The sequence below is a fragment of the Ptychodera flava genome, chromosome 3 (genome assembly GCF_041260155.1).
Source record: "Ptychodera flava strain L36383 chromosome 3, AS_Pfla_20210202, whole genome shotgun sequence".
Classification (NCBI taxonomy): domain Eukaryota; kingdom Metazoa; phylum Hemichordata; class Enteropneusta; family Ptychoderidae; genus Ptychodera; species Ptychodera flava.
In genome coordinates this window covers 41,441,096-41,467,200 of record NC_091930.1, presented here as the reverse complement: position 1 = coordinate 41,467,200, position 26,105 = coordinate 41,441,096, and the positions used below count along the sequence as shown (strand labels likewise).

The 26,105-nt window shown below is 35.7% G+C and overlaps 1 protein-coding gene and 1 long non-coding RNA gene across 2 annotated transcripts in view; one reads left to right on the top strand and one right to left on the bottom strand.

The window, feature by feature from the left end:
• The window catches only part of LOC139130049 (uncharacterized), a 128,150-nt gene that overhangs the window by 76,895 nt on the left and 25,150 nt on the right, over nucleotides 1–26,105 (bottom strand). Inside the window, exon 2 of the long non-coding RNA XR_011551765.1 lies at nucleotides 12,959–13,068. This is a non-coding gene — a long non-coding RNA (uncharacterized lncRNA). The remainder of the gene's footprint in view (nucleotides 1–12,958; nucleotides 13,069–26,105) is intronic.
• LOC139126578 (uncharacterized) lies at nucleotides 17,529–19,935 on the top strand. Its single transcript, XM_070692649.1, has 4 exons — nucleotides 17,529–17,664; nucleotides 17,836–17,955; nucleotides 18,682–18,852; nucleotides 19,469–19,935. The coding sequence occupies exons 1-4, from the start codon at nucleotides 17,646–17,648 to the stop codon at nucleotides 19,573–19,575; spliced, it is 417 nt and encodes a 138-aa protein (XP_070548750.1). The 5' UTR covers nucleotides 17,529–17,645; the 3' UTR covers nucleotides 19,576–19,935.

The window sequence follows — 26,105 nt, the reverse complement described above, 5'->3', positions numbered from 1 at the left end:
TCTGATGCCGCTCTTAGTTAGTATGTATATTAAAGATCGAAGTAAATGCAGCTGCAGAAAGAAGAACCATTTTCTCTCTCTCTCTTGTTTTTGAAAGATATGACATGGTCGAGTTAGGGTTTTGGTTATGATGATGTCTTCCCTAAAAGTGATTTGTGCTTTCATAGATATTATGAGTTGGACGAATGGGTAATAGTACAATATGTCAGGTTGTTTGAAACATTTTGAACTACCACATAGGTTACCTTAACAAAGATCCCAAGGAAATTGCCAAAAAAATATTTGGAGGTATCAAAGCGTCCCATAAACTGGAAACAGTCAACAGTGTTAGGATCGTTATCTACCAGCCAGAGATGATGGGTGTATTCAAGAAGGCAATGGAGGATTATTGTGATCCCTCAAAGAAGAAAAAAATAAAGAGGAAGTTGAGTGAGTCTCGAATGTGGTTAATCTGAGAAGCTTATTCACAGTGAAAAATTTCCGTCTTTAATTGACTGTATTGACTATGTTGTCTATCATCAACTTTCACTCATCCACCAATTCTTTATCAGTATCTTACCGAAACGAAATAACCATCACAGTAAAATACCAGTCAGCTGCAGGGGCATACCACTCTTGATTATTTTATTTAACTGCCTAAAAACTTCAAACTTACAGACATACACAAAAGCAAAATTAAGAATACAAATCATCTTGACAGTTCAGTTATACTAACACACAAAATAGTTAATAGTCACATTTGACCATCCACTCGTCAGTTAAAAATTTTGAAAGGTATATAATGGCCAATTTACCGTAACAGCCATCGTCAATCACTATGCACCGTATGCATTATTTTAATCTCTTACGGAACCTATTTAGTGAAGCTTTCCAAATAGAATGATTAATTTCTGTCGCTTTTTCTTATTTTAGGGAAAGTTACAAACCGCAAAGGGAGACACATGGATCCTCAACTTCACCGAAAAGATACAGATGCTTCTGGAGGAGGAGTGGAGTCTTTCCCGCGGTCTGGTTTGACATTTATGCTGGCACTCAAAATGACATAATTTCTGCATTCGACAAACTACGTAATTACATCGAGAAGCAAGTCATCGAAAAGGTAAGTTAACATGGCTCTCCTAATTATAGCCTTTGAGTCGGGTCTGACAGTCATCAAGTTCACCACTATGTTTTCTTTTAAATTATGTAGGTAAAATATACAAGCACAGTCTCTATAGACTCAGAGATTAAGCAAGGTTTTTTTTTCCATTATCCAAAGGTTGTTGATGACCCTGATATTGGTGGTCTATCGAACGAGGACATAAGGCAAATATATGAACTGGCATCATCACTACAGGTAAGACTTGATCATGTGACGAGAATTTGTGACTCATTCGGAGACTCATTTTAGCTAGCGTTTTCACACGTGGGCTAATGTCATAGCGATGTCTGTCTGTCTGTCCGTGTGTGTTTGTGTGTGAGTTGTCTCTCTGTCTGTCTGTTTACACGATAACTCAAAAACGCCTGAACAGATTCAAGTCAGATTTGGTGCACAGGTAGCATATGCTATTTGCAAGAATTGATTACATTTTGATTAGTGTGGTTTGCATATTAATGAAGTTATGCAATATCATTTTTTCCATACAATGGTTACCCTATGGAGACGGTAATGACAGTGTAGACATATATCAAGAAATACAACACCAAATTTCATGAAACGTCTACAGATGTCAGTCTCAGAACATTATAATGATACTGTGAGTGTCATATCAATTATCTGCTCATTTGCATATTTAATGAACTTTTGTTATTAGTGACATAACTCTGAAATTCCTGCACTAAACTTGATGATACGTGCAACAAATATTGATTTGATATATATCTTACTATACTTAGAAGTATTGGGTAGTGTCGAGTTAGTAAATAGCTCATTTGCATATTTATGAAGTTTTGTAATTAGTCATAAAACTCCGGTATAACTGCACCAAATGTGATGAAATCTGCTGCAGATACTGATCTGACAGATATCTAATTGTGGTGTAAAGCATTTAGTTGTATGGAGTTAATTAAGGGTTCATTTGCATATTTAATGAACTTTTTAATTAGTGATATTACTCCAAAATTACAGCATTACATTTGATGAAACTTGCTACAGATATTGATCTGATAAATATTTAATTGTACTGAGAAGCATTGGGCGTGTCAAGTTAATAATTAGCTCATTTACATATTAAATAAAGTTTTGTAATTAGTGATTTAATTCTGAGAGTACTGTGCTAAAGTTAATGAAACCTGCTACATATAATGATATAACAGATATCTGATTGTTCTTATTACACGCCTTAAACGGTTATCGATTATATTGGTATGAATATGGTTTATTGACAGGAATATTGAAAAACGTAATACAATTAATCCTCGTCAGAGATAGTTACTCTGGCAGTAGATCGTACACACGTCTAGTCTTAACTATCAGTAGTCTGTCTGCCACTCCGCGTTAATGCTCAATTGAACTGTTGTCAGAGTGTACAATGTCTGTCTTTGTTCTTGTGTTTTGGTTAGTGATTATCCTGAGGTCTGCAAATGTTGCGTAACATCTCCTTGCTCGTTGTTTTGTCGCTTATATATGAGACAGGTCAAAGGTACAATTATTTTACACAACTTTATAACAGTCAAAAAGTATGCAGTAATTCATGTCTTACTGTATTATTTAATGCGTCCAGTAGTGTCGGATAAATGTCAATACATGTCGAGTCAGCAGCAGTCAGTTTCAATGCTTGATAACTAAGTTTGTAATTTGTCAAACTCAAAATCTTTACACGTCATTCCTTCCAATCAGATGTCACATTAGCAGGTCCACCTGTTGTGTTGAGTAAATGCTAAAATTTTCTAGTCTTTTTCTGGATATCCAACATTCTGTGAAGCGCACTACTATTGATGAACCTGTTGTAAAACACGTGAGCACATTCAGTTCATATCTGTAATTCATTTTATATTTTACGGAGTTTAAAGGGGAAGTTCACCAAGGATCATTCTTACATATGTGGTAGCTCTGTGGTGATTTACAAAAAAGATAAAATTAGTACAGGAAGTTGTCCATGTAATTTGAATCATGGGAAAAAAGCTCCAAGCTTGGAGCTTGCATAATGTGATATGGAAGGGACCATCTACGGACGGGTATGGCCCCCACATTGTCCACTCACAGTAACACAGTAGTAGACAGCAAACCAAAATCTGAGAGTGGATAGTTTATTATAAGTGAATCATCTCTTATGCAAGGATACTCAGTATAAACAAAAGTTATGTAAATACACACACACTGGTTTAAGCATGGGTGAGTGGACAATGCCATACCCATGGGAAAATGGTCCCCTCCATATCACATTATGCAAGCTCCAAGCTTGGCGCTTTTCCCATGATTCAAATTACATGGACAACTTCCTGTACTATTTCTATCGGTTTTTGTAAAAAAATCTTGAGAGTTATAAATGGCGAAAATAGCTTTTCCAGGGTAAGTGACCACAAAGCTAGCACATTCTGTATAAATCATACTTGGTGAACTTCCCCTTTAATGGTGTAAAGGAAACAGGAAAAATAAAGAAGGGAGTTTGGTATTTTATTTACCGCTTTTATTGGATAAAACTTTTGTGAACAACATAAAACAATATAGTTAAAATAAATTTTAAAGTACCTGATGTCTATTCGTCAATGACGTAACAACCACATAAATTTGATTTATTCGTTTCGGATAATATTTGCTGAGAACTTTACAGTCGCACACATTTGCTTTTTGTTCATCAAGTTTTCTCTATTTTCCCTGGCGTGTACATTTATTTTAATGACAAGAGTCAGCTATTGATGTTGTTTCTCCACTTATTGTTTCCCGTATGCAGGCATGTGCAGAGATAGTCAATACAGGTCGCGTTTGTCGACTGAAATTGACAGGAATCCCAGAAGCTGTCATGACGATCAATGACAAAGTTAACCAGTTTCTCAAGCGAGTTCAAGAAGAGCACAAGCGAGTGGTTGAAGCGACGGCGCTTGCAAAGAACGTAGCTTGGCTGTACTGGAACGAGGATGGCTTTGAACCGTACGAGGATGAAGTTGCTGGTCACATCGAGCAAGAGTACAAGGCCGGCAATGCGGATGCCTCCTTTGAATTGGATGACGGTTCATACAAAGTCTCTTTCAGCTCCATGACAGAGATTGACTTGACGAACGGGTCAAAAGTTTCTGTCAGAAGAGATTTAAAAGAAGGTAAGCTAAGGGACATCAATCTTGTTCAAAAGCATAACCAACGATTGGTCTTAAACTGCAGATGTAGCAACTTACAAAGTCATATACTCATAATATTTGGAAATCAGGTTTAGTGTTTTATCAGTGGCTAAGAGTTAAGAAGCGAACAATATCAGGGTAAATAAATATAGTTAACAAAGAAAGCTTTTGTCATCACAGGTGGTATTTCCCTTCCTAAGCATTGGGCTCCCATGCATGATTCTGAGGAAGTTAAGCAAGTGCCCCTTATCAGGTCGAGTGAAGAATACATCAGCATTGCAGATGAATTCAAGAAATGGATGGTACAATCAGTGAAAGAAATTGTAGAGGTAATGAAAAACATGAACGTATGTATGTATGTATGTATGTGTGTATGTGTGTAAGTGTGCTTGCGTACGTACGTGCATGCGTGCTTTGTGTGTGTACAGATGGATGCATGGATGGATGCATGGATGCATGGATGGATAGATGGGTGGATGCATGAATGGATGGACGGACGGACGGACGGCTGGATTGATGAACGGATAGACGGATGGATTAATTGAAAGCTGGGTGGGTGGATGAATTGTAATACTAATTCGGTATCCTTATTATGTTGTAATGTTATTGGGATATCTTTGAAGCAAAGACTTAGAAATCTACAATGAAAGAATAGTGTGGTATGTTGTAAGTTAGTAACCCACTACTCTTTTAATGCTGCAATTTGTCGCTTGGTAACTAGGTTCAATGGAATCAAATGATGGGAGCCTCATTTCAAAAGCCCTTTTGAAACTTGTTTACTCTTATTAGATAAAACGGATTCAGAATAGGCAACTTTACCGACAAGTGATGCTCATGAAGCAAACCATACAACAAGAAGTAAACCTTGGATTCAAATAGAGCGAAATCTATACCATGGTACATCATTCGAAAGCTGCGCTAAATAAACGCCGGGGGTTTCAATAGAAACTTCGCAGGGAAACATGGTAGGTTTAAAAAATCTATTCAATGTATGTAGCTACGGCAAACAATGTCATCGCCAATCTTCTTTCCTACAACATTCTAAGCATGAAAAGTATTTTTCAAGCACTTTTTTATGTAAATGTACTTTGTCAAATGCTCCGAAGTCACAGTTCACACGCTGGTGGGTGTGGAATAATTTCAAAATAATAATGCATTCTCTGCCGTCACATGTTAAAATTAAACATTCAGATGAAATGCTATAAAAAGGAAAACACTGAATGAGCCAGTGTAATTCTCCGGTTTCAATTCGTCAAGCGTAAAGGAAATCGACGGATGGTTGCTGGCTACATGTAATTTCTCTGTACTGCTGAGTAAAGATGCTAAACTGTCTACCCCTATCGGGCCTGGGAAGACAATGCAATATATTACTCAAAATTATTCAATTCTCAGCATATTCAAGGGACAAAACTCTCCTACTCAATTCTGAGCATATTCAAGGGAAAAATCTCTGCCATGTCTTGTATTTACAGTGCACGATGATAAATCATATTCGACCGGAGAGTTACGAGAATTGTGATAGCCAGCATCAATGACTCTCAAAAGGCATATTTTGGGAGACTGTGCATTTATGTGTACCTTTGTCATTCATTCATTTTCACTGTTCTTTGCTTCCAGCCGCTGCGTACGGACGAGGATGTTACTTCGCCCTCAACGCTAAATACTCATCTGAGGACAGGTTCTCACCACGAGACACCAATGGTCACAAGCACATCTACGTCTGTAAAGTGCTGACAGGCGAGTACACCCAGGGGAAACGCGAGTTCCTTGTTCCTCCATCTAAGAATCCTAACAATCCTACTGATTATTACGACAGCGTCGTCGATAACACCGCAAACCCGACCATATTTGTCATTTTCTATGATGCTATGGCCTATCCTGAATACCTTATTACGTTTAAATAATTAATTTAATGATGTAGACACTTATTATAAACGAAAGCCACTAGCAACTATTTGATTATTTGAAATTGCTCATATAAAAATCCTCGGAACTTTGTGTTGTGTTGTAGGTAGAGATAATCGATACTTTATGATTATAAGCAAATTAAATCACGAATAATTATTTCGCAGTTATAGATTTCGTGCAAAACATTCATGCATTGGATAATATCACACGAAAATATTAAAAACAACAGCAAAATACATAGCAAATTCTAATTAGGAAACGACAGAAAAAAGCAATGCACAATGACGTTGGACCATCAACACAGGCAGCAGTGCTCTCATCATACTTTTCGGATATATACGCTCATTACATTACATTCGCAACTATCTTACGCATCAAGTTTGCCTTTACTTAGTTTTTGCCTTGTTTGGTTCCAGTTGTTTTTGTTGACTGGGTTACAATCATATTTTTCCTGTGTGCTTCAATATGGACTCTCGCATATTGCTGCAAAAGAAAATCATCTAAAATCACAGGGTGATTCAAATTCATTACTGGAATTTTACACGCCTTTGTAAATCATAGTAAATAAGTCAACTCAACTTATTTCCAGATTCGAAATAACTTACGAAGAAAATATCATTCTTCAAATGTATCCCTTATCAACATGATTGTATAATTTGTTGAGGACATATATAAGTGTTTTGAAACTTCACCTGAAATGAGAACAATCAATATAGCAAACATTTTAAACCTATAGCTTGTCATTTGGTATAATTTTATCGATTATTTTCTTGTATGACAATATCAGGAAAATTTAAACTGCGTTTAAACGTTGCACATATGTTGTATGGAATTAATCAATAACTAAAGAAGCAGAGAGCTATTGATATATTGAGGGCCATGTTGTCTGTTTTAACTTACTATTACCGCAACAAATAGTTTCCCTTAATAGGTTCAAATTTACTTCGGTAAGTACTAATGTGTTGCTTGTAGTATAGAATTATACTGTGTCACGTATATTCACATTAATTCACACGAATACAGGCTTGTTGAATGCAAGCAATGGATTGTTAAATGTATTCATCCGTATATGCACTCTTCAGCTAAAATACAGGCAATGATCCATGCTAATAAAATAAGTGTTTTGACAGGTGTGTTCAAAAACACTGCGAGAGATCTGCTTTGATCGTGTGCGCTGCAGTAGACTGATAATTTTGGAAAATATCAATTCTTGCCATAAGTAATATACGTGGATGTTGAAAGATTTGAAGTCACGAAGACCTCGCACTACACTCGCACTTGCCTTGAAACCATTGATGGCACTATGAAGGTAATCATACCAGTTCTTAAGCTACGCTTGACCCCTGTAATTATGTACAATTCATTAAAGATCAGACACACTTTACTCACGATAGACAAGCGCGCTCGTTGCTAAATAGGTGAGATTAACTTCCTCTTTAGGCAATCATAGCAGCTTAAATCACATTAATGTTTCCCATGTATTCAAATAAGTGTTTTTTTTTGGCCATTAATTGGTTGGAAATACATACAAAAACTAATAACATTAAGGAGGTACGCTACCATTCCAAAAAATGTTGGGACATCCTTGAAGGTGACTTTTCTGAAATAATCTTTATGTGTACACTGCAAAGATATGAAAAGATATGGGGTACCCATGCAAATTGTTTGAAAAAACACATGCCAAAATTGACAGAAAACCACTAAATCTCCGATTTTGCGAAATTTGCACTTACCAGCAGAATCTGTATTTTATCGCAAACGATGTGTGCATACCACATTTTTGCATTGCCAGGACAGTTGAATTAGGACAATCAACTAAAATTTGGGATGTCTTGTCTTAAAAATTAAATATTAGACCCTAAATTTATCATTTAACTGTAAAATTAGTCTTTTTTAAAAATATAAACTTCATATAAATGCACAAAATAATTTTCAAAATGTTAAAAAGTACTGCAATATCTATCAAACAGACAGTGTCTTTGATGTAGAAGCAAAAAAAGTTGGGGTCACCACGCAAATTGTCTTGCTAAACAGCAAAAAGGGACAAAAAAAGGTGAATTTTGCTAGACCTGAGATTTGACCCTCTAACTTACTGATATTATGTCAGAGCTACAATTGTTAATTATTCTCTACTGATCTTTCAAAATAAAAATAACTGTCGATTTTTCAGGGCAAAAATATAATTTCGGTTGTTTTGATTCATAAAAACTTTTGAAAGAAATATTATAAGGTCACTAGCATGATTTTTTGCCATTTTGTCCTGTTATTCACGCTCACCAGGTTAGGTAGTCTAAAGGAACATGTACATCTTCTGGACAAAGAGGGCGCTCTCCTATATAGAATGGTAGCGTACTACCTTAAGACGATCTGTTACACAAAGATCACACAAAGTTGTTAAATAATGCATCAACCGTGGGTGTCAAAAGAGACATTGTCTTCAGACCATGTAGGTATTAAGGTACTAGTCGCCTAGAAAGTTTAAGACTAAATTTTTTACTCAAGCTGTCCCCAATGATGCTTTCAACCACACAACTTACCAAATCAAGAATAAAATTCAGGGGTCACCGTGCAAAGTTTTGTATTAGGGTAACAAAGAACCTAACATTTACCGACATTTCATATTCAAAATTGTCTTGGCTCTATCACGAATAACAAAAAATATACGATTCACGAAAAACTGAGACGATGGATATATTTCTTTCTCCAGAGCTTTGAAAAGAGCTCTAACAAGTGGTGGATCTGAAAAAAATTGTAAAAATTTGAGAATCCGAATGTATGTTCCCCTGGCGAATTCTCCCTTCAGCCTATGTTAGAAGTTTTGTATTTAAGGGTTGCTCCGCTTATGTTAGATTGCTTCACAATTACGAGACGTTGCCCTGTGTCAGATACAGAAATGTCATCATGTTGAATAACCGTGCCCGATATAAATAATAGGTAAACAGAAACTGATCACATGTGTTTAACTCGCAATGCAGATATTGTTCGTAGTACGCAATCGTTAGTTTGGATTTTATTTCATTAATCAATTCATCAATTAATTTTTTTATTAATTTATTTTTTTATTTGTTTATTTATTTATAATTTATTTATTTTATTATTTATTTATTTATTTATTATTATTTAAGTATCAAATACTTTTAGACGAAGTTTTGGACTCAACACCGTTTCACTTAAAAATTGACTTTTTGATACTGAATAAAGCGAATTCAATGTATTTTTCTGGAGAGTAAACTGATTCTGTTTAAATTTTCCAATGGGTGTAAAGCTATACCTAAATATGTATACTGATTTACAGTTTCAATTACATTTTTCTCATATTAAAATGACTATTTCTTTATCAAACGGTTACCTTTACTGAAAACCATTGTTTTTGGTTTTACTTAAAGAATTTAACTTATTCAAAACAAATCTGCAGATAAGTTTTGGTGTTAAACCTAAAGCGTCAGCATATAAAATGCAATTTAACATTAGATCTCCCATATCAACGGGAAAAAAAGAAATGTCACCAAATATATCGGGAAGATGGTTTAGAAATATGTTAGACAATGTAGATGAAACATTACAACCTTGTTTTACCCCCCCCCCCCCAATCCCCATGAAGAAAGAAACCAATCTGTGATTCTGATTGACGTTTTCACGTTATACTGAGTATTATCATACATAGACTTAACAACTTAATTAATGTCTGCATTTTTAAAAATAAACCCTCTCTCGAAACAGAATCAAAGGCTATTTCAAAATCAACAAATGCCACAAAAGAAGGTTTGATGATTTTAGGCCCCTTTAGCGGTGTCATTTTATGTGTGGGGCCATCTGCTAGTACTCTTGCACGAACGAGGCAGATAAGGGTCAAGACGTGAGCATATATAGTGCCTAATGAGGAACGCGAGCTGCTGGTCGGACGCCGAAAGTGGGTACCTTGTACAACGTTTCAAGTATTTGTTGTAGAAACATTGCATCATCGTTTCTGAGACTACGTCATAAGGTCACTGTCAAAGGTCGAACCATGATTGGGTGGCGAAATCAAGCTTCATTGCGGGAAAGCCTCCAACGGGTATGGGATGGTAATAACTGAGAAGCGGATAGGCCGGGAAATCACGGCGTCAAAAACGTATTTCATTTTGGCCAACTTAGACTATGTGACACTGACATTACTTTTAATATTTTGCCCAATATGGGTTCACGGTTTGACATCTGAATGCCAGTTTACAAGCGACAGAAGTAATAGTTGAAGTATGCAATGGTCTGCCTCTCGATCCATTGTCATTCGAGCGTTTTGGCACGAATGACCCCGTGACCTCAGCTTTATTTCCCACAATTCATTGCAAACACGGTCTTCGTTTGGAAGTAGTGATTCGGGTATTGGTACATTTATATCGACGTCCCAGTGCAAGAGGGACAAAACTCACTGTTTCAATAAACCTCTAACTCTAAAATTTAACCCGTTTTACGGTTTGTACTTTATGGTTTCATGGGTAAAGGGTAATGTCATGGATACATATAAACTGTCATAAATGAATGTTATAATTGTGTAATCACTTTTATCGACATCAAAAATTTGGAATAACCTCCGTCTTTCACTAGCATTTTGAGCAGACAAAGACGTACCTAAACATGAGTTTTTACATCCTTCATCGGGCGTAACCCACATATTGCGTCCTTTATGCAAAGGTCGAGTTTTCGTTTTTGATGAAATATTCATGAATAGCATCCTCATTATAAGATGTTTTGATGTTTTGATGTTTTTAGATTTTGCTCATACAAAGCAGGCGTAAATATTGAGTTACGCCCTTAGTGGTCTGACTTTCTCCTGGAAAACTTCATCAAGAAGAAGTTCAGTTTTAACCTTCTCCTGCCGGTCAAAAAACATTAGTTACTCAAGTTACTCAAGTTATGTCCCTGTGGGAACATTAATTATATTGACTTTTTAAGAAACGATTGGAACTAATTTAGGATAATTGGATGGTGAAGTAATGTCTGTTTGATCTGCAAATGTAAGTTCATTTGCTTTTCCTTTCAAGTTACACAATTGATTTTACGAGTAATTTGTAATATTGCAACAATCAGATAAAGAGCACTTAACACTTTTGAGACATTTTAAAAATATGAAAATCCAATTATCCCGAATTAGTTCCAATCGTGTTTACGCAAAATTTTCACAAAAGATGCAGTTCACATTTCTTAACAACAAAGTAATATCAGAAACTTAACTTAAAAAGTCAAACTCTCTTACAGACAAAGCTCCACGAAGTCTATATTACAGTATAATTATGTGAACAGCTTAGACCAGACTCAAGGGGGCGTTGTTTTCTGCCGTGCATTTGCACCACACTGTGAATGGAAGAGTCTGATAATTTGACATTGAAGTAACTTTTATCGGAGCAAGAACGGGCACTGAACTTCGAAAGAAGAACATTTTTACGATCGGTTTAAACGTAAATCTATCTCCAGAGAAATGGGAAGATCTCATGAACAGTCATTTTGACTTGAAAATACATTACTAACAAATTAAATGAATCACTTGAGAGATGACATTCATTCTTTTATTTAAGTTGTTGTACTCAGACTTCAAAGAATAAAGTAGCTTCGAGAAACTATATGCGCCAATGTCCTTATTAAAATACAAACGAGGTATCTAAATGTCAAAGAACAACATGGAAATTATAAAAGTTTAACAGGTATTCAATGTCCAAAAACATTATTGTCTATACTGAAATATAAACAATGATTTTATGTCTTTAAGGTTTGCCTTGGTGCCACATTCTCTTAAAATTGCACAAAGTAGTAAATTCTGGTAAAAAGTTGTACAAAGTCATTTGATAAAGACGACGAAACATTATATTGCTTTTAAACCATGTGAAGAGATACCGGTTATATCTGGCACAGTTTCAATAGTTTAGATCAAGCAACATCGAATAGTTCTTGAGAGCATATCTTGTGTTGAGGTTGACCAGCGCCGCGACGGTTTTTCCTATGGCACACTTGTCAGTCGGCGCTACAAATCATCAAACCGGACGTGTAATCGTTTTGGCAGAGCGAAACCTGCCACGTCAGGTCAGGTCACTGAGATAAATAAATGCCGTCACCTTTGTCGTAACGAGGCCGAGACAACCTTTGGACCCGTTTGAGGGCAGTTCCTCATTTAGTAAGTAAACAGACAACTGGCCTGAGGTGGCAGGTCGTTTTATTTGAATCGATGTCGTTTGTTGATTATACCGACACCGTAGCAACGAACTGGCCGGAGGCGTATTCATATCGGAATATGCACGTTGACCTGTAGAGAAGCTGGCATGTAAGGCCGGTAAAACACTAAAAGAAGACAGCACAAAGTTTAACCTTTCTCATGAATGCAAAAGAAGTCAATGATTCTGATTGGATATATAAAGCGATCTAGTGTTAATCTTTACCAGTTTTTCGAATGAATTTCCCAACAATATTTTGTATACACTGAAAGTTGGTACGTCACAGCATTAAAATAGAACAGGGGAAATACATTACTTGAATCTATCTTAAAATGGTCAAGCGATGTCATGGTGACATAAAGAAATTACCCTTTTTGTCTCATAATGAATAAACGTTACGTCTACCTCACATCATTTGTGTTCAAAACAAAATGGAATTATGCTGTAAATATTTCATGATTTACAAATAAGTACTTTCAAAATCTATTTTTTAAAGAACGATGATGTACGTTCCAATCATAGTCTAGCTAAGATCAAAAGAAAATAATTTCATTATAGCAAGTAACAATAACACTAATCACTGATATAACGCCAGGTTGAAAGATTATGCTCACTTTTTTGGATCATTTTGATGTGTGTATGTCAAGAAAGGTCATCTTGCTCGGTAGCTCTCAACTTCCACAGCTCCCGAACTTCTTGATATTTGTCGCAAAAGGCTCGAATGCTAGCCAAATCAAAAAATAAAGAAATGTTCTTTTACAATCTACATTAATTACTTTCAGAGAAAGTATTGAAGACTGATAATTTTATCGCGGACAACGGATAAATATTCACAAAGAGTTGGCCTGTAATAAAAGATTTATTCTCACAGAGTTATCCTGAACAACACTTCACGCATTATTTTTTCATTAGCAGAGAGTCGACGATCAAATGTTTATATAATAAACAAAAAAGTAGCCACGAGTATCATAATGTTGGTTTGTCATGAAAGTTTCGTATCGAAAAGACGTGTTCAATCATGATTGCAGATGAGCAAGTTGAAGATGACAATGTACTATGTGTTTTGCTTTTATTTAGATCCTAGATCTTTCATTTTACTGATGAATTATCAGAAAGCGTACGGATAGGCAAGTAATCATCGGACTTAACAGCTTTTAAAATCAATTAACCAGTGTGTATTGTTTTTCCCTGTTTTTTTACTAGTACTGCCGCGACAGAAAATAGCTGGCCAAACAGGAAATCAACCAAACGTAGCGGCATACAGAAATATAGCCATTACTCGGCGATGGAACTACAGCCAGCTGACATTACAGGAAATCTGCATTTTATTTCTTCATGTAGCGACTTACGTTATCCATGCATAAAAACACCAAAAACAGACAAACTGAAATCATGGCCATCTTAAATGTTTTATTTTTCGAATTATGTTCCAATCCCGCGAAAAAGGTCATACAATTGAAATCGTGATGGCTTGCTGCTCAAATGAAAGCGCCAAAATGTGATGAGGGCAAACGGCGCAATTTGCGTGGTAAAATGCAATCACATTTTCCATACAGATAATAATTTAAGAAGTTAAACTTGTCACAAAGTCTGCAACTCTATGCAGTAGGTAGATGAAGCCAGGTGCACTCTTTAAGTTGGCTCCGGTAGGGAAGTAATATACAAATTTCAAAATTTTTAGCAACGGTGAAAATCAAAACTTTAATCTTTCTCACAGCGTCGTTAACATGCGTAAGCTTATTGCAGGATTAATTACAATATAAATATAAATCGCAAATTTAGGTAAGTTTTGTCTCTGATAAAAACATGCACCCTCCTCGATTTTTGAATCGGTTATGAAGAGAACTTTAAAAATTTACGCGGGAAACGATTTTTAATGAAGCTGTCATTTTCTTCGTTATTTTACACTTTCAATACGTGACACTCAGAGCATAGCCTTAAATTAAACACATGCAATGCCCTTATATGTTCCTAACATTAACAAATTGTATCAGATACTTTTTCTTTCATCGACGACCGAGAAAATTGAAATCAAAGTCCCGTTTGATTACTAAAGCGTGGTGAAACAATTAATCGAGGAGCATACAACTATATCAATTTTTCATAGTGTTGAAGCTCGTAGCAATAATAGGCTTGACAACAAAGAAAATACAATTCGGAAACACTGGTTAACTGACAACTTGAGCTTGTAGTAAAATCCCTTGACTTATAACATAATTGTTTAAACGATAAAATATAAAAGAACAGAAAAAAAGATCCATCAAAAAAGCAAAGGCATTATATGCCATTATATAACCGTTGATCACTCGTGACAGGTAACACAATTGTAGGGAAGTGATTTTATCACGGTCCCTGGCTCGACCTTTCCATGTCAACAATTATTTGAACTTTACTAGCCTGACATGGCAGGTGTCACAGAATCTAGACCAATCTACGTAAGCTTTATTAACAATGTGCCTCGACTAGCTTTACGCCTACGTGTGTTGTGTCCATAGTGCGAGAGAGATGGTCCTATGTGTAAAAAAAATAAATGTGGTTTCCAACGAAAATAGCATCGGGACACCAGTATTAAATCAGGTTTTATATTAGCAAAGCTTGTCTTGGTTACAGGTCGCTACTTCAGGTGATAACAACAATAAGTCATCGTCATTTGCCATTACCATTCTTCAACAGTAAAAAATGCTCATGACCATGTGAATTCAGTTATATCAATTTTTGAGTAGCGGGGCTGAAAAGTGATCGCAGAATCTCGAAAATCACGTTGACAAACAAACACACATACATTAAACGATTCATGTTAGGGCACATAAAAATATATGTTTCCCGGTATACACCTCTGAATTTTAGGGTAGATAGATCAGAGGAGTTCGTCAAATTTCATTCTCTTTTTCTGAGACTAATAGATTTCGTTAACCTTTACAGAAATTTCCTAAATTGTTTGAAAATGCAAACAGAATGTCCATGTAGGTCCGCTTGGCTGATTTATTATTTGATGTTACATGTATTTTGCGACCGACATTTAATTGCCGCTGTTCTGAGCTTCACGGAAAGTTGGGAACGGAGAGCAAGACTAGTATGCAATGAAAAAGTGGCACAGCGATTTTTTTATAATGTTTGATACTTTGGAACCTTACTCAATATAAAGTAATTATGTTCAAGTTACGAATAGCTACCACACATTTCTTTTTCAAAATGACACTATCAGCGCACTCTAATCTCGTCTCAGTTCTCGTGACTACACACATTAGATCACTAACTATGCAAGCAACCATCAATTTTCATAATTACGAAGCTGTTTAGTTTGAACATAAAATCATCAGAAATTGATGAGTTTGAGAAAACAATTTAAATCAGGCCTGCAGGACTAGTTGGCACAGGCCACAGGTGTGAAGACCCCAGGCTTTCATCGGTCATTGTCCTATAGAAGCTGTCCTGACATGGCAGGTCATCTCGTTGAATGACATGTTTATGTAAGTTTCTATGGAGTTGAGCTAATTTATTACCGTGCATGACCGGATCCCAATCATCATGATTGGAAAATCCCTGTATTTGGTTTCCATGACTGCCAAGCTATGCACATGAACAATCGGAATCTGGCCTGACATGGCATGTGACTAAAGTTCTTCCTTGTAATCAACGGTCAGAAGCCAAATAAAAGAACTGTGAATGTGTATTAGTAAATCAGTTTCATTACACACATTTATAATATTGGTTTACTAATACAATACCTAGGCTTAAATGAGCGTAACAGCGTTTTTGTTTATAAATATGCTCGAAGCAAAATGTAAGCGCCCCATCATCATCACTGTGTGCATAAAGTTTATACGAGTACATAAAAAGGTTCGTTAATGTATCCCTTCGACATTCCTCTTTATTTCGATTATTTATGATTCCTGACAAATCAGGCACACTGCCAATAAAACGATAATAATTCTAGTCTGTTGATAGCATATAATTATTCTCTCTCTCTCTCTCTCTCTCTCTCTCTCTCTCTCTCTCTCTCTCTCTCTCTCTCTCTCTCTCTCTCTCTCTCTTGCAGTTTCGATCTGTCAAGGTTTATAATGTCATGCGCATATTTAGACAAAAAGCGTGAACATATACCGCCGAGAATATCATGACGACTGTTTTCGCATGACTTATCACTGATGAAAAAAGCAAATAAGAAAACGTTGGATTCCCGTGTGCAGGTCTTATTGTTTGGGTGCGCCTATTTATACGTAACTTATAGTTTTGTGGGAAATTCAAGTGTATCGGTTAAACTCAGTCTGTTACTTGTTGTACTTGTATATGGCAATTCTGGTCACATATGGGTTATGAAGATACCAATTAAATATGATGTATTTTCTATTCTCGCTTATATATTACAATTTGAGGCTGTCACATAATTGCCAATGGGTTTATTTATGAAACAACTAGAATGATCGACGTTCAATAATGATCGAGGTTGTCATTATGATATTATTTTTCCTGTGTGACGAATAATTTCAACAATCCAAGCAAGACATGATAAAATCATCACGAGGGCTTTCGACAGCTGGACATCTAAATAGTTTAATAACTAATTTCGCCCTTCAGCGATGCTGCAACACATTAAAATAGCAACAAGGACATTTCCCTTGGCGAACCCGATTTGACAAACACCAGGGAGAGATGGAGTGACGCCAGATCAATCAAATGCATATCCTTAACGCAGCAAGTCTATGCCATAACAATTGTCAGCGAGAGCAGTTGATAACTGTTTACATGTTTTATACCATTCTAGCCATAAGAAATAGAGTGTTCCATGGAATAACAAAGCTGTTGCAACTTATTTGGTTTAAACACGTGTAAGCCGTTGAATTATACAATATAAGCACGTCTCCCAAATATTCCCAGCGATCACGTTTGGTTGTACTAGTAAGGCTAACATTTGTAGTTACATGAAGTACCTAGACGTAAGTTACAATTCTTATAGGTGAAGTCTGCTTGCTCTGTATTTAAAAATAAATCATCTGAAAACCAGGCGTTCTGGTAAACAGTTTTAAAAACCGTTTCTGTAGCTTCAAGAGATTATGTGGCTAGAATACCCTTTGACCTTGTTTTGTTTAAACAGCCGATGTCGTCATCAATCAAAATAGCAACCAATTCATTATTGACAAATAAATTTAATTCGTCAGAAGTACGTAGGAGTGACACAATCCCTCTATACATGACTGTGCACAAGGCGCTGAACACCATAACAAAATTTCGCGTGTGCAGTTGGTGACTGCATTGGCCATAAGCAAATAAAATCGTCGCAGAGTCCTGTTCGAGATTGCAATAATGGGATATAAGAAAATGAGTAAGCGTCAACTTTACAATGTCAGCATCTCATGAGCAGCATTGATTTGCTGTAAATATTAAACATATAGCCAATTTGTATCTGACAGATATAACCTTACTCTCCAGTTTTATATACGAATATTGTTAGGCATACTGTGAGTGAAGTCAATCTCCATTGTATTTTTAACAGATTCTGGAAAAGATCGTAGAAGGCAACGCAGTTCTCGTTTCAAATTGAAGATGCCTAGGCGCTTTAGAAGCTCGAATGCAGTACAAGATATGGACGACCTTTCAGATTCGTATTCAGATGGTAAGATCAACTATTTTTACAGTTTTCATTATTTATATACACCAGCAAACGATTGGAAACCATGTTTCTTTTCGCTTCCCCCTTCCTTCAAAGGTAGATAGCAAAATATAACCACGTGCTTGTAATTGATTTTTTCCCATCCTTCCTTGGATGAACCTTAGCTTCCTATAGACGTGCCCTTATTCGAAATGTGTGCATCGACTTTTAAATAATACACGGGAGGAATATTATCATATATTTTTTTTTAAATAAGGTAACGACTGCAAAATCTGAAATCTTTTTTCTTTTACTCTGATACATTAACACTATGAAAATTGGAATGACAGCATTGTTAAAATGTTTTTAATCGGGTTCGAATTCACAACAAACGGCACCCAGTCACCACACCGAACAAAACGCTCGGCCAAATCCCAACTTACGAAAAGGGTGATTTAATAACTGAGCTAAGTTGTTACAAATTTTCTGCCTGTGACCCTCCGGACGCTGTAGAGTTCATGAAGCACTCACGCTCGTTGGCTCACTATTAAACTTGCGTCGGACACACTTCAGTCAACCAGCAGAGTTATAGACTCAGAGTAGAAAATACGGTGTTTTCAATCGGGTTCGCATTTTTGTGACACGGATAGTCTATACCAATTGAGTGTAAAATATAAACTTAATTACTCACTAGATCAAAGAGTCTAAAGTTTATATTCATGATGTAAATTTTGTTTATTTTTGTTTCAGATGAGCAACATAATGATAAACAAAATAATCGTCGATTCGTTCTGACGAATGTAGCTGTAGACACTCCCTCCGATATCATTGAATACTATCTCGAAGGAAGAGCGTCAACCTGCAAAACGCCAAGCTTGGACAAGATGTATGTTATTGTGGAGTTTGCAGAGGACATAGACGGTATGTATTGAAGTTCTTTCTAAATGACCTTTTGCGCGCATCCCTTATTTTAGGAGATGTTTGGGATTATTATACAGGACATAAAGGGAAAGAAAACGGTGGCCAATAACATGCCAGGTGGCCAAAACATCTTAGCGGTTGAAAGATACATCATAGTTTTGGGCGATTATATAACTAGACGGGTGTAGCATGCCAGCAGGGTATGCTTACCAACTTTCGGACACCTGCCAGCACCACTTATTTCTTATATACGTGCTTCGAAGATGTCCTTTCTGATACTGTCATTTTTACTACATGAAACCCTTTTTATTAATATGGATTGTTGTCTGTATTATAGCTAAATAGTGCCTATACAGATTAATACAGTTAGGAATCCATTGCGTGTATTTACCATGCCTATGTTTGTGTGGAACCATGTGAATTCACGTGTATTATTCAATAATGCAGTCAATGCATTTGCGTGAATTTATCTGTATTACAACATTTTTGTTCAGTTGTGTTTATTCGACCTGGTAATTTTATTACCTGAATGTTGTGGGTTATTGGGTTTGTTTTCACGTCATATTAGGCTAGATATAACGTGTAATATTTTGTTTATGTTTATATATTTATTTAGACTTTGAAAGACTCAAAGCTAGGATTGAAGAGAAACCGTTGAATGAGGCCAATGTATCGATTCGAAGATTGTCGGACACTGATGAAGAATTTTGGGATCAACAATGACAATAAAACGTAAACAGATGTGGATTGTGATGATGTATCACGCTCCTACAAAAAGTAGCTGGATGTTTGTCACCTTTTGGAAGGTGAAATAACTGCCATTTACAAAAAGACTATTAGTCTAATAGTTGAACAAAAGTTTTGATTTAATGCTGCAGGCATTATTGCCCTCGCTTTTACCTTTTATCGAAGAGCTCTAGATCATAACAATTACTATAGTATTTATGCATCTCGGTAAGATTTTGAATTAGAAAGTTCCACACTGATGTAAATTGTTAATGTCCTGTCGTTTGATGTTATCATCATACACCTTTGCTTTTGTAAGACTACTGAATAAAAATTACAATAAGGTTGTAGTATCAAGTTTGTCTAATTAGTATGTTAGGATGCGACATGTTGATTGACAAGAAAAATGCGTACGTTTTAATTGTAATATTTAGCCGTTCATTTGACTGCAAGCATCCGATGTTTAGGTATACATCAATATATATATATATATATATATATATATGTGTGTGTGTGTGTGTGTGTGTGTGTGTGTGTGGTGTGTGTGTGTGTGTGTGTGTGTGTGTTACGAGTACAATGGCAAGGCAAAGAATTTTGCTCATCCAAAAATTCATTTGGTTGCACAATTGTAACTCCAAGTAAACTAATGTTTAAGTTTACAGATAAATTTTCTTGGTGAATATTGCATGCAGATATACTCCAGCTACTGCAGGTTATCAGACTACTGACACTGCATGAAAACGCAATAATACAGATAAATTCACATTAATGAATTGACTGTATTATTGTTAATACACGTGAATTCACATGAATCCACGTGAATACAGGCTGGCTGAATACAAGCAATGGATTAATGACTGTATTCACCTGTATATGCACTCTTCAGCTAAAATACAGGCAATAATCCATGCAAATACAGTAAGTATTATTGGCTTTTCATGCAGTGTGAATTAATGTGAAACAAATAAAATTCCATTCAAAATAGCTGAAACGTTTAGGTCGATAATTATTGAAAACAGAAGAATCAATATTTACTATATAATTAATTGTATCGTCAATTACAATTAATTCTGGCATAAAGATTTTGGAGAATCTCGAACACATTTAAATTGCACCAGCTATTTTTCTCGAGCGTTTCCGTATACGATAAACCTAACTAGCCGTAACACTCCTTTACAATAAAAATGCAAATCACCATAATATCAATGAATATCTAATAAAATTAAAACATCAGAAATTGTACAAAATCTCAAGGATAATCTTGAATAACATAGGCACCATTCCAAATACGCTTTACCGAACTTCGATGGCGCCTTTGCAATGGAATATCATTTAGTACACCAAAATTGTAATGAGTTGAATGCCTGAATGTAGTTGTGGTCACAGCAAAGAAACTGAACAACATAAGAGGCTCAAACGCAGAAAACATACCGTGTGCCCCTTCCCTAACTGTGTTTGTGCAATAGTTCAATATAATTTGATGTGGAATTGACTATGTAACAGCCCCGTTCTACATTGTATCGGAATTATAGCAGTTTCTTGTGCGCCCTCAAAATGTCTCGTGTTGCGCATATGTCTGTGAAATCAAGTCTGAAGTCGATCTGATTTATAGCTAATCATAGTTGACAGACACGGACAAAAAAATTACTGTATTAATTTTGTCATTAAAATTCCCCTTCAAAATCAAACAGTCATTGTGGAAATAAAGCTAATGTCATATCATACACATTTAAGTATTTATAAAGAAAATAAATAAATACCTCTATAGAAAGGAATTCTTCACGTTTTACTTCTACAACTTTATATTTTCTGAGGTAAGATTACTGTTCTAAATCATGCCATAATTTAACGTTTTGGTCTTGTTAATTCCTGACTGCGTTGTTTTCCAAACACTAATTTTTACAAACAATTTCCTAAGTTTGAACAAAGGTCATCTTAGTTTACCTTCTCTAAATTTAAAACGCCTCTCTTGTTATCCAACGTATGTGAATATTTGAAGTATTCCATGAAACAAATTTCTATATTTTATGTACAGTTCCACAGGAAGACTATTTTGCAAATCCTGTTATGTAACATACCAACAAATCTATTCCAAAAACTGAGACTTTTCGATGTACGTCTTATACTGGCATTGTTCCACCCCATGTCACCTCTTGTGGCCACCTTTAGGGTAAATTTGTGCCCTGTTTTGTACACTCTAAATTCAAATCTGACAGTGCTCCAAATGCCGGATCAGTAGTCAAGCATTAGTACCACACATGCATAAAATCAATTTGTGAATGTGCTGAGCCTAAAATCCTTGTATTTATGAATTTTGACATAAAAGCACCAAATCCCTGCCTGCTGCATCAAACAATATATTTGTCGTCACCCAAAAAACGGAAAAATCATTAAATATCGCCCTATCATACTTGAAGTTTCAAAGTTCAACTCTTTCTAGTCTTGAGCTGGGATTGTTTTGATTTCCGAAATAAAACAATTTGGTTATAAGTATCATTGACAATCATACACCATTTCCGACAAAAATTACATAGACACAGAATACTACCATAACAATCACACAAAACAGTTTTACAAATCACTCAAAAGCCGTACCGCGGTTGGGATGAATGACAACTTGCACCGGTTTGACCTGCAAGCCGGGCATCTAAAACGCCGACGAGAGGGAATTATGTCGAATTCTGCCGATAAATATAATTACTAGGTAAAACAGTTGCGCCAATCTTCCTAGAACTTGCTGATCAGAAAATGATGACAGACTTCTCTTGGGTGTTCAAATTAGTTTTGAGCTCAGTGACACAATTCTATGTGAAGTTCTATTTTTTACTGTAAGATTTTTAAAGCCAGCAGATGAACGAGAATGAAATAAGGCTTTCAATATTAAAGTTTTATAGAAATGGATAAGATTTCTCTATCAACCATAAATGAACTTAGTTTCCTTAAAGATATAATAATTGTTGTTGCCCTTTCTTTAAGGTAGCATCGGTGTTTAAATTCCATTTTAATTTGTTATCAAGTATTGAACCATGATAGGTATACTGACAGACGATTTCAACTTCTTGATCGTGAACAATGATTGTCGGAGAGTTGCGTCCTTGCCCCTAAAACTGATTATCATATCCTCAGTAATCTTAACAGTTAAGCTTAGATAAGAATTATCACACCATTCAACAAACTCGCCGAGAGAGGGACCATGATAACATTCTGATTTCTGTAGATGTGAAAGCAGAGCACTGTCGTCAGGAAACTTTACAAGATGGCTACCTTCATGTGTACTTCTACAATCATCAGTATAAAGGATATGCAACAGAGGAGAGAGAACCCAACCCTGAGGCAAACCGGTAGTTGTTTGTATCAACGGTGAAAAGAAAGCATTGACAAAAATCTTTTGTGATGTATTTGTGGGAAAGTCAAGAATCCAGAGCACAAGTTGACTACTAATATAATTAAACTTTATGAAATTCAATGTTTCTGCAAGGATATGGGGTTGAATTGTGTTGAAAGCACTAAAGAAATCTGCAAAAAGGATTCTTGCATAAGTACTTGTTTTATCTAAATGTTTGTGCAGTTCAGTAAGAATGAAAAGCTTTCTCACAGGAGATAGCATGTGGACACAATACCTAGTCTTGAGCTTCACACCTAAACTACCATCACATTATCCACTACACATAGATATATCTATGACTATGAAACATTGCGTCTATTTTATTAAATTTAATCGTCACAACTACAAAGATACATTTTTCATGTTGTGTTTGATAAAATGCATTTATCACAGTTTTAATTTAGACTGTTTTTCAATTTCCAGTCTTAAAATTCATCGTTGAAGTACAAGGAAAATATATATATTTGATAAGCGAGATTAAATTCTGGTTTCATGCAACCTTGCTGATGTTACCAATGCGAGTTTAATTGTTGAATGTCTTTTCTTTTTATTCTTTATAGCAGTTGAAAACAAATCTTTAGGATTTTTGACACCTTGGTTAATCTAAACTTCTTTTATCCTCATCGATGTTATTGTGTAATTTCTCTGTAGTGTCTTCAACCTTTGGTTTTTTTTTCTGTTATTTTCGCATATATTTGTATTTTATCGATTTTACTAATCAAATTGTCTTGAGACAGGAAAGGGATAAATGATAAATTTAATATTCCCCGTGTCTCGCCACTTAGGACTGTTTTATGTCTGTCTAGCCTTCTCTTTGAAGTTTTTATCTTGATGATTTGAATTTGAGATTTTGAATTAATCAACCATTTTTATACTATGTAAAAAAGTAACCTGGTCAATCCGGTCATCTTAAAGGATGCAAACATATTACACATGTGGATATTGACCTAACGTGAAGAATTTAGTTATCATAAAAGTCACTATGCTATCAATTAGAGTTATACACAAATTGTCATTCGTCATAATTCGCGAAACGGACATGGCATATTTTGATACCGCATATTCGTATCAATCCTAGAGCTTCTTAAATTTTCTAACGAAAAGTTTCTGTCTCAGAGTCACTTTCTCAACAGCTTTTGTACTTATTAGCCTTCTCACTTGAAAGTCTCCATATGAGTTACAGTATTTATCGTATTTCATGATCGCAATCGTGGAATGTAAATTAATTATCAGAGGAAATATTAAAAGCCCGACTGCATGTCACCCATTACACTTTTTTTAAATCTCTTTTTCAGCGTAAGTCCTGCGTTTGAATGTTATCTGCTGAAGTTTGTACATGTGCATATGTACAGAGCTCGTCGGAGGGTATTTAAACTGTTCATTCACCGATTTCACTGTACCAGCTTCTGTTCACTTGCTGTCAGCATTTTGGTAAAGCCCGGTTTCTTTCTCTTTCTGTTTTGCTCGCAATTGCTACCGCAGAAAGCGTTAACGATATATTTGATACTATTTTATGCAGTTCCTTGTAAAAAGCGGAACTATAGAAGTAATAATCTCCGAAATATAGTTGAACAATTTACCAAAGCATTGTGTTCTATTTAACTGATTATCACACTTGCAGGAACATAAAATGATATGATCATATTTTGGCAATAGGACCTTTCTGATTTAGCTATTGTCTATTTAATTTTTTCCTAAATTTGTTTTAATATATATTAAGTGCTTTGGTTCCCAAAACATCCGGTAAACACGACTACAAAACGACCAAATGTACATATTTTAGCTTGTTCCTCAATCGAAGGACAAAGTTAACCTGAGTTAATCTACATGGAAACATCTACAACCAACCAATGATTCAATGCCATTTACCAACTGAAGAAAACTGAACGGACTGGTGCCGAAACTCTACGTTTTCGAAACGTGGGATCGTAGTCTTATACATAATCTTTACTCTGGTGTAGAGGCGGCTCATTGACACGTAGATTGCGGCTACGTCTCGCCATTGCCAGGTAGGTCAATACAAAAAAAAACAGCCAAGCATAATATACACCCACACAATACACACTATTATACGCGGAAAGCAAACAGCTAAAATATGAGCGACGTGTGGATTTTTGCTATCTCTTTGTTACATATGAAGATTTAAATGAATATAGCACATTAATTAGTAATTTATCTGACTCGTGTGTTCTCAGTAAATACATCGTTTTCAGCAGAAGTTGTTATTACAAGACAGGTTGGCATTACATAGAGTGTGACAAATTCTTAAATATCTCGATGGTTCGATTACACCTACCAGAAAATTGATGTTGAATTACTTGTTCTGCTCCCGAAAGATGGAGTCATGGTTTGCAAGTGTAATCTGAAGGTACTTCTATGTAACGCTTTTCAACCCCTTACACCATTACCTGCTTATGGTAATTTACCGTTCTCCAATATTAAATACCAGAAATTCGCTGTTGTCTACAGATCGACAGAATGTGCTTAAATATCGGAGCACTATTTTCCATACATTACGGAGTACCCTCATTCCCATTTCCCTCCAGTAATTTTCAATTATCATTCCTCAATGAAAGTCAGCTGGTTACCTTTAATACTTAGATTGAGTTAATAGAAAAGGAAGTTTGCACTGTCGTCGAGCTAAAAAAATGGTTACAGTATAGCGAGTGACATATTTTATGGTAATGTGACGCCAACGCTGTGTATGAATACATTGTCTATTTCAATTTTATGTTACTGTAACAGTCTTTTAAATTAGTTCATCTATACGACCCTTTATACACTAAATAACTGTCACCACTTATGATATTTTTTTACGAAATGAGGATACGTTAGGATAAGGACGTCTAAAGTAAGCTTTTTGAAATTTCAACTTCACCGTGAAACATTCAATTTCCGCTTGCCTTCAAACTGTCTTAACCAGCCAATCATTTGGAGTTGTTCATGTGAGGGACCGCCACAAGCTTATGATGGCATTCTGGGTAATAATGTTTATAAGTGTCATGATTAGGTGAATTCCATATTATTCTTAGTTCTTAGTCATAGTCACAACATCTTAATGTTGAATTCTCTTTACCTCTAACAATTTAACATTTGGGATATTTAGGCGAGTTGTGTGCATACAAACAACAGATTTAAGAAG